Source organism: Macrobrachium rosenbergii, chromosome 43 (assembly GCF_040412425.1).
Source record: "Macrobrachium rosenbergii isolate ZJJX-2024 chromosome 43, ASM4041242v1, whole genome shotgun sequence".
Taxonomy (NCBI): domain Eukaryota; kingdom Metazoa; phylum Arthropoda; class Malacostraca; order Decapoda; family Palaemonidae; genus Macrobrachium; species Macrobrachium rosenbergii.
In genome coordinates this window covers 31,541,625-31,556,624 of record NC_089783.1, presented here as the reverse complement: position 1 = coordinate 31,556,624, position 15,000 = coordinate 31,541,625, and the positions used below count along the sequence as shown (strand labels likewise).

General features: G+C 35.3%; 1 protein-coding gene across 1 annotated transcript in view; it reads left to right on the top strand.

The window, feature by feature from the left end:
* The window catches only part of LOC136828740 (irregular chiasm C-roughest protein-like), a 212,209-nt gene that overhangs the window by 64,403 nt on the left and 132,806 nt on the right, over positions 1–15,000 (top strand). Inside the window, exon 4 of the mRNA XM_067086927.1 lies at positions 3,038–3,143. Coding sequence (XP_066943028.1) covers positions 3,038–3,143 — 106 coding nt within the window. The remainder of the gene's footprint in view (positions 1–3,037; positions 3,144–15,000) is intronic.

Sequence of the window (15,000 nt, the reverse complement as noted above, 5' to 3'; positions counted from 1 at the left end):
GCTCACCTCATGTTTGCTACTGGATCATCAAGCTGTTTGCTTGATGATCCTCTGATGATCAAAGATCAGGAAGTTAATTGATTTGATACCTTTCAACAAGCACCTGGAATCTTTAAAGAATATCTGGTTTTAGAATGATTTGCAAGATAATTTCATCTATAACTTCTGGCTTCTCTTGTCCATCTTGCAGGTTCATGTTGTTGGTTTAACTGATGGCGGGGGCTTTCAGAATTTTCCCTGTATGTAGCTAAATGCTTTTGAAATACACTCATTCCAGTCAGTACTCTGTCCAGATTCTCTATTATTTATGACAATACATAAAGTTCCAGGATTGTATCTCACCCATCAATTGTGTTCAGATGGTCTTTGCGATACTGAGCATCATATTTTTCTGACATATTTTGTATAACTTCCGTATAGTATTCAGTAAATGTCTTAGCTGTACTATATAGTATTCTGTAAATGTCTGAGCTATACTGTATGGTGTTCTGTAAATGTCGAGCTATACGATTTCTTTTTAAATACAGACTACCAAGAGAGACACTGAACGTTATTGGAAGGGAAATATCATGATGTATCTTTAGTAAGTATAATAACGAGTGTTAGAGCTAAATTTATTGAAATCTTAAAATTTTCCAAGTATAATGTCGGTATTTTTAGATATTTATGTTTACTAAACTTTGAACATTGAGTAAATTACTTGGACATATATATATATATATATATATATATATATATATATATATATATATATATATATATATATATATATATATATATTTGACTCACATCGGATGAAACCAGGTCTCTCAAATTAAAGGCAAGGGCGCTGCTAACTGACCCACACCTTTGTGGGTTAGTTGGTAGCGCCCCTTGCCATTACTTTGAGCGACCTGGGTTCTGATCTCGATGTGAGTCAGAAACTTATCTCCGTGAAACACATGCTCATGTGTTGATTAGTTCCACATTATATATATATATATATATATATATATATATATATATATATATATATATATATATATATATATATATATATATATATATATATATATATATATATATATATATATATATATATATATATATATCTATATATATATATATATATATATATATATATATATATATATATATATAATTATACACATACACATATACATGCCTTATCTCTTTTTTGACTACACAAATGCTTTTGGCGACTTTATTTTTGACACAAAATCACATTCCGAAAGAAAGTGCCTCTGATACACTCTCCACGAGCTCGTTGATATTATTCAGAGGTATGTTGAGGCTATTAAATTTTTTAATAAAATCCTTCGTGTGAGCAGATGAGAAGGCTCTTAGGGAAGGGGATGGCAAATTTTCAACCCACTTTGATACTCTGTACATAAAACAAATCTTGTTTGATATTATGAAGTGTAGAGGAATTCATTTTATGTGTGCGTTTGCGTGTGTGTGTGAGAGAGAGAGAGAGAGAGAGAGAGAGAGAGAGAGAGAGAGAGAGAGAGAGATGACTTTTATTCCCCCCTATTCTCACTAATTTATGAAATAGCTCTGCAATATTATTTGTGTTTGTAATGCTCCGTGCCTTTGTCGGCAAGCCTCCTATAGGGTGAGTTTTGTTCTCACCGCACCTTCAAGTATGTATAGCATCTAGTGATATCTGGAACGTTGTTATGAGGATACAGGTAACGCCCCAACGGTCAATCAGATATAAACAAGTGTCATAAACAATCTCTGACACACAGACTCCCCTTTATATTTGAAGAGATCTTTTTGGGATATTTTGCTAACTTTATACATATCAAAGTGGTACGGTACTTGAGATTTTGCCTCCTGGGCAATTGTAAACCAGCCAAATGTGTCTCAGCCACTGGCATTCCTGATTTTTTTTATACTATAAGCAACTATCACTGGGTAGCAAACCTCGTTTTTAACTCCACAAAGGAACTGCCTATACCAAAAATCAGTTATCATTACGAAATACACTAAGAATAGCACATCCTTCCCATTTCAGAAGTCGACATCAGCGGTATGATATCCATGTATCCAGTATCTTGTTCTTTTGTTCTTCACATAGTAAGACTAAGAGCCCATAACCTATACATTTTTTTTATGACTGACCCTTGACTTAGTTCCAAATCAGTGCTGACTTATTCTGAAAGAAGGGCAGGTAATAGCAAAAGAGAAGCACATGCTAAGCAGTTATAAGCACATGTATATTCCGCCAAACGCCCATAAGAGAATAAGAAACCAAAGTTTACGACTTCGGTATAGCAAAGACCTGTCAATTAAACAGAAAATTAGATGTTCCTCTGCATTACTTTTCCTTCCAGTAAACGAAGTCGTAACACGCTTTTTGATTCTGAGTAAAGATCACGCCTTGCCTCCTAAATTTACTGCATACTTCTTAGGTGCTTACATTAGCCAAACAAGAGGTAGGAATGAATGTAGGATTACACAAACCTTTTCCTTTGCACCTTGGAATATTTGTCGATCGAACAATGAACAGCATACCTAATTCTGACGAAAGGTTAATAGGCTAGTGTAAAAATATCCAAAATTCAGTTACTTGTCAACACTACCCTTCTGTTTGGAAAATAATTTAAGCATTAATGAAAGAAGAAGTAATTGTCACAAAGAAGCCATTTGACTAACAAAGAGGAATTCTTGAAACTAAGAATATCAATGTGCACCTTAAATAATCATCTTCACTTTGTAATCCCGAGGGCAAATGATGTTTCTCACGAAGAAGTGGCTAAAACGTTTTGAGTCTGGGCTTATGATTTAAACTGCACAATAGAAAAGATGTACATAATAATAATCTCAACGCCCAGGATGCAAATGTCATGTTATCGTTTAAACTCTCCTACGCTATGACAACATTCCTGGGCATTCTCCTATGTTACGCAGGGCAAAAATTAACTGTAAAGCAGAAAACCATCATTATATTTTGTGGACGTTTGGTGTGTAAATTCATGACTTTTGTTTTCTTTAATAAAATCTGTTCTATTGCTATCATTATTATTTGCAGTTTTGATGCTCGGGAGACATCATCTGGACGTCACAAGGTGCATGACCGCTCTGAGCTTGCGAGAAGGTCAAAGTTCATACTAGATTCCTACACACACAACTTCAAGGTAAGCCCTCGTTGGAATTAGGGATTGTATATCTAGAATTTAAAAGTAGTTGCTTTTTAAGGCACTCAAAGCCGTGTAACCTGATGTTTTAGAGAGGTAGGTATTGTGCCTATTTTTTTATTTTATTTTTATATCTACAGAGAAAGGTATAATAATGTTTTCGTTGCTGAAACAAAAGTCGCTAGTTGCGATGTAAGTAGCATTTTGTGATCTATATGTTGAGAAGAAAAGTTGCTTCAAGTAAAGTTTCCCTGTTTGACAACGATGAAATAAAGCATCGATGGAAGATGTTATGCTTGGCCATTTTCAAAAATATTTATTTCATCAAGAAAATTCGAAGGTCGTCTTTGGTATATCTTCTTATTCTGCTGATATGTCATGATATCTTACCTTTCAGTATAAAAGGTAGTTTCTTTTTTTTTTAATGAAGTCTGTGGAAAGACCAGCTGGGTATTTTATGGATGCCGGTACTCGTAACCTTATCAGAGCCTACTTTACTGCTGTAAGGAACCGCGTTCTTTTCCTTTATTAACTGACTTACTTATCTATTAGTGCTGATGTTATTTCCTCTATGTGGCATTTCCTTTACTATTCTCTGTATATTGTTTTTTTTCTTTTGCTTTCTTCTCTTTTGCAATTTGTGAAAATATTACTACGATGGATAATGGATGTCTATTTTCTTTAGATATATGTGCGTGAATTAGGAGGGATATTAATTCACACAACATAAATGAGTACTGCAGTCAAAACAAGAACGATTAAAGTTATTCAGAAGTCATTTCCATTTTTTCAATCAAAGAAATTTACACTTACTAAAGAGAAACGCAATATTCACACCTAGAAAAATATGAACTTGGCTCTCCGAGTCAAGACCAGAGGTAATAAGTTTTATTCCACGGAAATGCGAAACTGCAGGAAACAATATCAGAGAGCGCAAGGAAAAATGCTGATAAGATTATGGGTAACTTTGCTCGCAAAGTTTCAGGTAAATTACCAGGAAGCAATTTCGAAAACTGAGGAAAAATATGTTAAAATTGCCAGGAATTAACCTCCATCAAATCAAAATCAGACATCCCGGTTTTGTCTTTCGATAATCTTCCTGTGGGTGGTTTGTCTCTTCATCTGATAAAATGCCTGACGTAGAAAAGATGGAATGATTGCAAGGAATGTTATCGTGATTGCAGTGCAAGTGCCGTGGGTTTGATTTATCGCCGGGAGAGAGGCTTTCAATGAACTGATGATTTTCTTTTTTATAGTTTTTCTGCTTAGGGATGAATGATGGAATAACTCATATATAAAATTGCTTTGGTAGCTTATACATTATTGGTGGTGACTGCAGCTCATGGGCATCAAATAACAAAGACGATACAAAGGTCAAGCGGAAGTTCATCACAAAAGAAATGAATGAGATCAAGAGTGAATTAGGTACGAATATAGGATTAGTGTGTAGATGAAAATGAACACACCAGAGGAATTTCATTTTCTAAAATCGAACTGTTGACATCAGGTCCTAGACAAAACAACGAATATTTTATCAGTGAAATCAGTCAAAATTCTACACATTCTGCAATTTTCTTAGTATCATAAAAAGAGAAATCCTGAATTTGCACCCAGATCGACATCTTTAATCCAGATAAATTTGACAACCCAGGGAAAGGTTCTTAGCCAGGAGCCCATAACTCTATAACATTTAATCAATGCACATGCTATTCTGAATCCGGAACTAGATCCGCAAATGAATCTACCTCAAGATCTAGTCAACTCTCACTTAGCTCACAGTTCACCTCTCTACAAAACTGCATTGAATCAATCGATAACTATTTGAAATAGATTACGATATAAAAGTTATGGATCGACATTCAGATAAATTCACTGTAATACAATGCAAAGGCTAATTTGAATCTGATTCTCGATCTAGATCCATTTCAATATCCAACCAAGCTTATGTTTTAGATTATCCTGGCCTTGTACCAGATACCGGTCCGTGCTTGGTTACGGTCCGCAAGCGTAGCAAGTTATAGTTATACTGTAAGAGGCCTAGTATGGCCTTCCGAACTCATGCAAACAAGCGAGATAATCCGCCAAGTCTACATTTTCGTACAACTAACGCCCCCCGTTATTCAATCGAAATACAACCATACCTCTTGAAGTATCTTCTTATGAACATTAACAAAAAGACAAACTGAATCCAAATATTTATCAAAATCTGATAAAAACAGTCTGGCTCATCGTTCATCTCTCCAGATAATATCTTTGAAATACAATAATATTTTTAAGCATTTGACTGACAAACACACAGAGAAGGAAGACAAACTAAAAAAATAAACAAACAAGAGTGAACATAAAGTATAACCTCCCTCCAGGTTCAATGGTTGAGTTGATAATAGAAGTGGAATAAGGGACTGGGTAAAGGGCAATCATTTTTTTAAGGGCAGATGAGAGAGAGAGAGAGAGAGAGAGAGAGAGAGAGAGAGAGAGAGAGAGAGAGAGAGAGACTGGTGAAGAGGGAGAAACTGAGAAAGGAAAGATAACGGCAGATGAAAGGTCTGGCGGAGATGCAGGACCGAGAAGTTCATCAACATGGGTAGGATGTTGTTTTACAAATTTGAGGAATATAAGTCAGACAACGCCAAGTACAGTAGTTAGTAAAAAAAAATAGCTTAGATTATGATCATAACTACTACTGTATATGTAAGGTGAATTTTATTTTGTAGATATGTGCATAGTAATAAGAAGCTAAAGAGGGAACGGTCGATTTTTATGCAGCTCTCTCGCTCTCTGTTACTGTCGTTCAAGAAGCCATAACTTCAAAAGACAACTTTTGCGCGAACATTGGTTACCTAAAATGTTTGCGCACGTGTGAAGACAAGTTTGTAAGCACTGCACGCCTATTTATACAATGTTTCCAGTGACTCAGTTACTTGAATCTTTTCGCTCACTGAGGAAGAAAGTAAAAATCAAAATATCAATTATATGTTAATCCCACCTTCCAGTTGCATATTCTGGATTTAGTGTAATTAAATCCAAATTTACGGTTGATTTCCCTCCAGCGGATAATTACCTAATTTATTTTTCTCAATATGTAATTACACAAATGATATTCCAGTGAAATGTTTCTGCGCTCGTTTGATATGTAGATAAGTTCTGTAACAGTTTCGGAATATCGTAAATTCATAGTTGAAAAAAGGCTTTCGTGGTACTGCACAGTTGCCGTTCAGCCTGCATCACCTTTAATACAGTCAGTTTTGAATAATATTAACAGTTACTCCTTCAAGCAGTGATTATATTTAAGAGTAAAAGACATCAGTGATGTATTTAGGTGTGAATGAAGATGATCATATTCTCAATTAATATGGTACCAGGTATTTACGGAAAACATTTTAATTTACAAAACTTAAGCGTATTTCTGAATTGCATTTCTAAACTAATAATAAGTTAAAGAAAAGGATATTAATAATTGTAAGGATTTCTGGTAAATACTTGAAGCAGGAGGGCATCTAGCTTTTTTTTTTTCTTTTTCTTGTCAGAATGGTTTATTTTCAACAATATTACAGGCAATATTGTAGAATATATTCCTCTAACGGGGAAAAAAAAAGTCTTCCCAACATTGAAAATGAGGGGAGCTGGAAATGGAAATTGAGTTACCTGCCATTATTGGTTTTAAAATCCAGTTTGCCAAAGTCTCAGTTATTCGATTTTACACTTATTCTTTTCTTTGTTATAAATGACATTTTCGATTAATCCTGTTGTTCATAGAAGTTGTACGATCTGAAAATCGTAATGTATGTACCTTATCCTTTAACTGATTTTTTCGTAAATGGAAGTAGTGCATTTAACTATAGGAAACAGAGTGGTAAAGCCTTTTATTTTCAGGGTGTGGTTTCTGAAAGGGTCGTCTTCCTGGTCTCGCTGAGTTTTTTAATTTCTTCTTTCTTTTTGAGGGTTGGGTGGGGGCGGTTGAGTTAAGAGACCCAGACCCTTCACCTAGGAGCGACACACCAGAGTTGATAACTACCAGGCACTTACTTCGCCATTCCAGGTCAACAGAGGTACAACCGGATTTTACAGAACGGCCGTAATACATTCCTGCTCGCCCCAGAACTGAACAAGGGACCTGTTACTTGTGAGGCGGGCATTTAACCACTGGCCTACAAGGACCATCCTTGCATTTATCTGAATTGAGAAGATATTCATCATTTAATAGAAAAAACTGTACAATGATCGTTTCACACGAATGTTTGAAGCTGGTGAAACTATGTGAAGTTGAGTGAATGAACTTAAAATAAAATAGTAGGAAATAATAGGGGTCAGGTACGTGTGCAAATAAAAAAGATTAGCTTACTCTACATGGATATGTACACAGCGGCGTACAAGACCGCGGCTACTGAATAGTTGCCAAAAATCTCCTGGGCTAGTCAGTACGAAAATGCTTCAAAATGGTTTTGAAGTTTCCCTTTACACCCAGGAAAGTAATGAGATACAAATACGAGTCAAAATGGTAGGATTCCGGGCATCAGACGACTGTGTAAAACGGATAATGATAGTTTTATACTGAATAGAAAATAATTTTTGCAGTATGTGACTGAAGAAGTGGTTGCTAGCGCTTGTCTTCACTTGGTGAAAGATCAGTGTCATCAGCCAATTCCAGGGGTTGTACAAGATGGTGATGACGTCCCCATTTGCTTAGGTAGTAGCTGCACATTTTCGTAATGATAAAAAAGAGAAAGCGTTTGTGGGCTGAAGCCCATTCGCGAGTCAGGGGAAAAGACATCATATTTACATCAATGGCATGGTGGTGCCCTCAGGATATTGTGAAGTGTCTGTCTGATCTATCTTGAATACAGGATGGTTGAAACACTACATATATAGCAAAAAAAAAACCTCTATTGGGCTGACAACTCCAACCGATTTTTAAAGGCCTAACTTAAATTCCAGTTCTGATCATATATTTTTTTTCTCATCTCTAGTAACAAAATAAGCTATCCTTTAAGATGGAAACTTAATTAGTACAGAAATAGTCAGTGGTATTTGATGCTCCAAGTCCTTCATTAGACCTTAGTGTCAGTTCAAATCATTTCCTATACTTCAGAAAAAAGTCGACACCTTCATGTCTTGGTCACATAGATCACATTCATGCACGTTAATCCTGGTGTAGGCTGAACTCACGCAATTCTTCAACGTCAACATAACGATTAGTTTCTTAAAAACCTTAAATCTCTCTCTCCCTCCGACTTTTCCGTAACCTAGCAACAAATTCGCGGCGCAATTCCTGCTTCATTAATCCTAGTGTCTGAATTCCTTTGGTGTTACTAACACAAGGTACTCTCTATTTGCATGCCGTTGCTCCGTTACCAGCTGTTAATTACAACTGTGGAACAAATGCAAACCAGCGAAAGTTTGCCCTTTTATTTACAAGAAACCTCCAGTCCAGAATGGGAACTGTGAATGCAAACGAAAAAAATTGCAATTTGAAGTTCAAATTCTGCTTGCACTTCACGTCAGGTCTATGTACTGCACTGGATAAGCTTACGATTGAATTCAGTTTTCTCTTAAAGCTCTTCATCCCTTGTGCCCTCTGGCAACATAAAAAAATAATCTTAACTAACAAAAATTAGTCTTCGTAATCCCTATGATCCCGTTATATCCAGGAAGACTATCCAGTGTCACGTTCAGCCTCAAGTTTTAAGCAAGGCGATTATATTCTTCATTATTTTCTTACTATCTTTTGATACATATTTTCCTTAATACCGTTCTGCGTTATTCAGCTTCTCTCAAAATAATTTATGTAGTGTCCTTAAACACACACACACATATATATACATATATATATATATATATATATATATATTATATATATATATATATATATATATATATATATATATATATATATATATATATATATATATATATATATATATATATATATAAGATGCTTCATCTTATGTTCTTGTGAGGTAATGGACAAAGCCCTTAAAGTATGCCAAAGCTTGTGGGAAATAATAAACCTCAGTACACAGAGTACTTGTTTACTAAGGTTCCTGTTATGCTTATTTAGGGTAGATATTGTATTTACATTTTCGGCAACTTTTTCTCTAAAGTTACCTGATATACATTTTAGTTGAGGGCGAAAGTTTAATTGCACGAGGATGGTGGGGAGATATTGACTTTACACAGTATGTGAATTATTTCTTGGTTTAAGCCCACTTGCTGGGTTTTGTCAGCATTACTTCACTAAAGCTTACTCGAATTCTTCTTGTTTCTGTGAGGAAGAGGCTTGATTCGCACCAAGTCGAGAGGTAGATAATGAACTTGCACTTCTTGAACTTACAGCAACCTGGACATATTCGCTAGATGTTCATGGTAATACTTTACTAAAGGCCCTACAGTTCTTCTCTATTAGTGCATAATTCTATTTTATGACTACCAAAGGCTAAGAATTTCGAAAGAAAGTTTATTTTAGGGTAGGATTACCCTCTGAATACAGATTATCCAACCGAGTTGATCCCCATCAGGTTGCTGTTATTCTGCAGATTCATCGGTACTTGTTCCAACATCCTGAGAGCCATATTGTCTGACTTACGAAATCTTTCATTTCTATAAGAATATTCCGTTTTACATCATATATTATGTTATTTTACTTCAGAAGTATCTTTACCAGGTGAGGCTAAGTTCAGCTGATGCAAATTCATAAATCTAAAAGACTAAAGCATTTTTTCTCCTCCCGATCATTGTTTATTTATGTGATTACGGTATCGCTTGAATAATTATCCGTTTATATCAGTGATATGAAGTTTTTCACCTATAAGCATAGACGTGTTAAATTTTCCATCGACTGGCTTCCAACTACCATCATTATTTTAACCTTCAAGCTTTTTATTTTTTTTACCGGTATTTGAAGATTTTCCACAATATCACCAGCAAGCACAATCAACAAAATCAAATAACTCCACTCAGTTCATGACTCCCAGTAGGTATACTTTAAATTGATGTAGATGCAATAAACTAAAAGTTTTAATGGGCAAAACTGATGTAAAATTCCATGAATAAGGAAAGTAAAAAAATAACTAATGATTTAACAATAGGAAAGAGATTAATAATTGGTTAAACTATTGATCCCTTGCTGAAATATTATTTGATGGTTGCTTAGATGCCTTTATTGTTATTTTTTTGTGAGCAGGTATTCAATAGTCTGCTTGCAAGAAAACAGATACTATATTTGATGCAAGAAGTATTGTTGTGCATTATTATCTGGCTGGAGTCCAGTGATACTGATTTTAGGTAATTCTGATCAAAAGTGCTTTGTCTCAAAGGCTGCTGTTCCCCACAAGGTAAAACACATTTTCGAAGGATATAGTTCCATTCAACATAACCTAGTTTCGAATGGAATGGACACTCACTCGCTCGCCAGCAAATAATTATGTCACAACCCATTGAACAGGTAAAAGGTTCGTGTCAGCAATTAAACTGTTCATGAACTTCTAACCATTCATTAATTGCTACGATCTCTGGATGCCCTCTAATGAACCCTGAATTTAATTTTAAAATAGGCTCGGATGGCCTGCATGGAATATAAGAGAGAGAGAGAGAGAGAGAGAGAGAGAGAGAGAGAGAGAGAGAGAGAGAGAGAGAGAGAGAGAGAGGGGGGGGGCAACAAATTCATTCTCTTTTTTCCGTAGCAAGCTATTTCACCGACACTAGCAATCCTAAATTAATATAAGAAAAGTACAGACAGAAGTTGTTTGAACTTGTGGTTTATAAGACCGGTATGTCACCTTTAGGAACCTAATTAATGGGAAATAACCAAGCAACCTTCAGGGGAAATGAATATGTTTGAGACGAAGAGGAAAAGTAAGAATAAATAGAACGAAAATATGCGTGTTACTCCAACTGGGGTCACGTCACGTGGAGGTCGAAAAGATGTAGATAAAATACAATGGCTGCCTGGGTGGTCCTATCTTGTGCTCATGAATTGTAAACTTAAGGTTTTTGGGCTCGTTAGCTCACGTTTCTTGCATTATTACCTCTCTCTCTCTCCCTCATTTATTCTTAAAAATTTGCTAAAACATTTTCTTGGAATTTTCCATAATCTTATCCAATGGTGCCGCTTAGGGATTACTCTCCCTTTAGATAATTAAGTATACTTTTCAAACTGTCCTAATCAACTTAGGCTCAACACTGAAAAAAAAAAAAGATATCCAATGTCTCTGCTACTTAGCATTACGTGAGTATATCAAGGAGCGGAACTCGGAATTTCACGAATAGACTGTAATTTGTCTTCTTCTTCCTAAATCTTTCTTTTTCCAAATCATTCACAAGATAATGCTACATTCTTCACCAAATTCCTTTCTCTTCCTCTGTTCTTTCTTGAGTTACCTCCCTCTTCTTCCCATTTATTTTTGTGTGTCCCTCTTTTCTTAGTCTTGCTCTCCTTGATTCTTTTCCTTCTACAAGTTTTAGGAGACAAGCCTCTTTTGCATGAAAGCTGGGGTTTCAGGTCATTATATTGGACTTAAAAAAGGATGCACAATCCTCGGCCATTTCTTGGAAAAAATAATTGGTCCTAATAGCATTTTTGGATTTCTCCCGCTCACTAGTTAATTTTCTTTATAAAGCGGATTTTGTTTTAATTGATATGATGTACAGTATAATTTGCTCTAAAATTTTCTTCCACTGCGAGATATGCCACCAAATATCTTACTATTTTCCACGTGAAAGTGCAAGTAGGCTAACTGATTCATAACCGCAGAGCAATGCTTCAAGCACAAACGAATAACGCTAAAATCAGTTATTGAGAGAATTATTTCCGGAAACTACGCAAAGCAGAACCCGCTTTTGTAGACACCCAGTGACCCTCAGAATATACCCAACGGTAATAGCCCATCGTTATCTCGCTGAGAAAAACTGTTCCTTCTCATTAAGACGAATCCTTTGTCAAGTCTGTTCTCTGTGTATTAACGTAATTCCTATGCTGCTTAACCAAAGACAAGACAAAGCAATGAAATAAAAGTGTCAAATTGAAGTTGGATGAGCTAATCACCAAGTTGGGGACACTCATTTAAAGATCATAATCCTCTAATTTTGTTCATTATTCCTTTAAACACTGAAAGAGACGAAAGTTTGTACTTCATGATATATATACTTACATACACTCACACACATACATACACATATGTATATATATGTATGTATGTACATATATATACACACACACACACACACTAATCACCTTTTCCTGAAAGGTTTGTCATGCTGGCAATGCAGAAAGGGGGGTCTTCGTTTACCTGTCCTCCCACTTGCTATTCAGTTTCGAAAAATTTGCGTAATTAAAATGGAAAGTTCAACAGATCTACATTTTCAGTCTATACAAAACTCTTGATTGGTGTGTCTTATATTCTTATATACAAACATTCACCTTGGAAACGGTATAAGTCAGATTTTGACGATAAACCTCAGCCTCTTTCTCAAAATACACTTATGTGGACGTACAGCAAGTGCCATACGCAAGTAGTCGCAGGTAATCGTGATTTCAAGTGAGAATTCCCCATAACCGAGAAGGCATAATATGATGGTTCTGAAATTATCAAAATATCCGGAAGAAAGTGCAGGACTGCAGGTAGGACAGGGAGGTATGTAGCCCAGATAGTGTAGGGGTATGACGCTCTGCTAATTATGAGGCTGAAGGTGCCAGCGTCTACTGTCTTGGTATTATTCTGAAACCACCTCCAAGAAGGAAAGTGGCATATTACAGGAAAAAAAAAATCGGCTATACACACACACACACACACACACACACACACACACACACACACACACACACACACACACACACACACACATATATATATATATATATATATATATATATATATATATATATATATATATATATAATATATATATTTGTATGTATATATATATATATATATATATATATATATATAAAGATAGATACATAAATATATATATATACATATATATATATATATATATATATATATATATATATATATATATATGTGTGTGTGTGTGTGTGTGTGTGTGTGTGATGGTCTGTGTGTGTGCTTATACAGAAACATTAATTTATCATCAAAATATGGCGTCATCTAACAAGTGACGGATACTTGTAAATAAAAAAGAATAAAGAATATCTACAAGAGCAACTAGAGTACCACAAAGAAAACCAACTTCCTTCATTTTACATTTACTCTTTTTGTTTCGTGGTCTCTTAATGAAGGAAATGATATAAGGAGAGTGAGAGAGAGGAAGATGTAAAGAAAAAACGAAGGAAAGGAAAATAAAAAAAAGAATCACTCACTCTGTTGCAGATTCGAAAGTCCAACGAGCAGCTGAGAACACCAAGGCTAAAGTCCATCTAAACTTCTTATTCCAGGGAAATCGTTTCTTTTCATCTCATTATCTTTCCTGTGTCATGTAAAACTTCACTTATTCCCAGTTTTCGTGAAGTTTTAAAAGTGTTTCTTACAAGTCGTTTGGAAGAAGAGGTCAAACCTCTGCTGTTAAAGGTTCACAATTATGTTTCACAGGAAATAATTTCACGCGCTTTATAAGTCGCATAAGAAACAACACTAACTCATTTGTTTGTTATTTCACTGCCAACAACTCACGTACTTTTAATGACATCTTGAGACGTTTTAAATGTTTAAAGATAGTCATAACATTTTCGTAGCTAAATTAAAATTCAAATTTTTTAGAAATTCATATGAATGTCAGATTTCAACAGTATGACAAAATAACATTTTATAATTTCAAGCAATTCTTCATTAAATATCTGGAAGCTTTAGAAGTGACGATATCAATATGAAGTGCATAATGGAAGCTAGTTTCTCCCTCATTCATTATTCGTCCACGATCTAGGTCAGTTGATTATTTTTTCCAGAAAATCACAGATTAAACACAGTAAAAATTGCATATATTCTTTGGTTGTAAATACCTACTACATGCGGGCTGCTAAACTAAACCAAGATTAACCTAGATGAGTAAAATGGGTAAAAGTATTTGACCCAAAATGAGAGGGAATGATGTCAGTTGTCTTTTTCCACAGTTATAACGACGCAAAATACGGGAGACGGAAGTAAACCAATCTGCCTTTTCATATATTTGTAGACAGCTTTATATTATATATAATTTTGAATGTTTTATGCGACCAGTGAAAAGGAAGAACCTCTTTTTGTCTAGACCTACATTCCCACAGAAAAATTATTACCAAGAGAAGGATATATAACAACAAGTCCAACGTCAAGAAACTGCATTAGGTTATAACATTGTGTGTGTGTGAGAGAGAGAGAGAGAGAGAGAGAGAGAGAGAGAGAGAGAGAGAGAGAGAGAGAGAGAGAGAGAGAAAAGATACATAAGGCTTTAAATGTTTGCCAGGCTTTAAAAGATCCCAGGCCACTGTCCTATTCAGATTCTGCTGCCAACCATTTACAATTTCGAGCTTTGAAGGCATAACCACTTCAGCATATACTACGAGCACTGCACTCGTGCCAAGGAAAGTACGAGAACACATGTAGGAAAAGATATGTGTACGTACAAGGAGGGACATCTTTGAAAAACGTGATATGACAGACTAAAGTAAATAGAAATGTGAAGGAAGCAAGATAAAAAAAATAGTATGGAAAGAATGAAAGAAGATTATGGATGAAGGCAGAGATCGTGAATTATAAATACCGGTTGAAAATGGAGAGAGAGAGAGAGAGAGAGAGAGAGAGAGAGAGAGAGAGAGAGAGAGAGAGAGAGAGAGAGAGAGAGAACAGGAAACAATATACGTGATTTTGGAAAAGCAAATATGTGAAGATAGTTTGAAAGAATAGTTTTTGAAAATATTAGGTAAAAT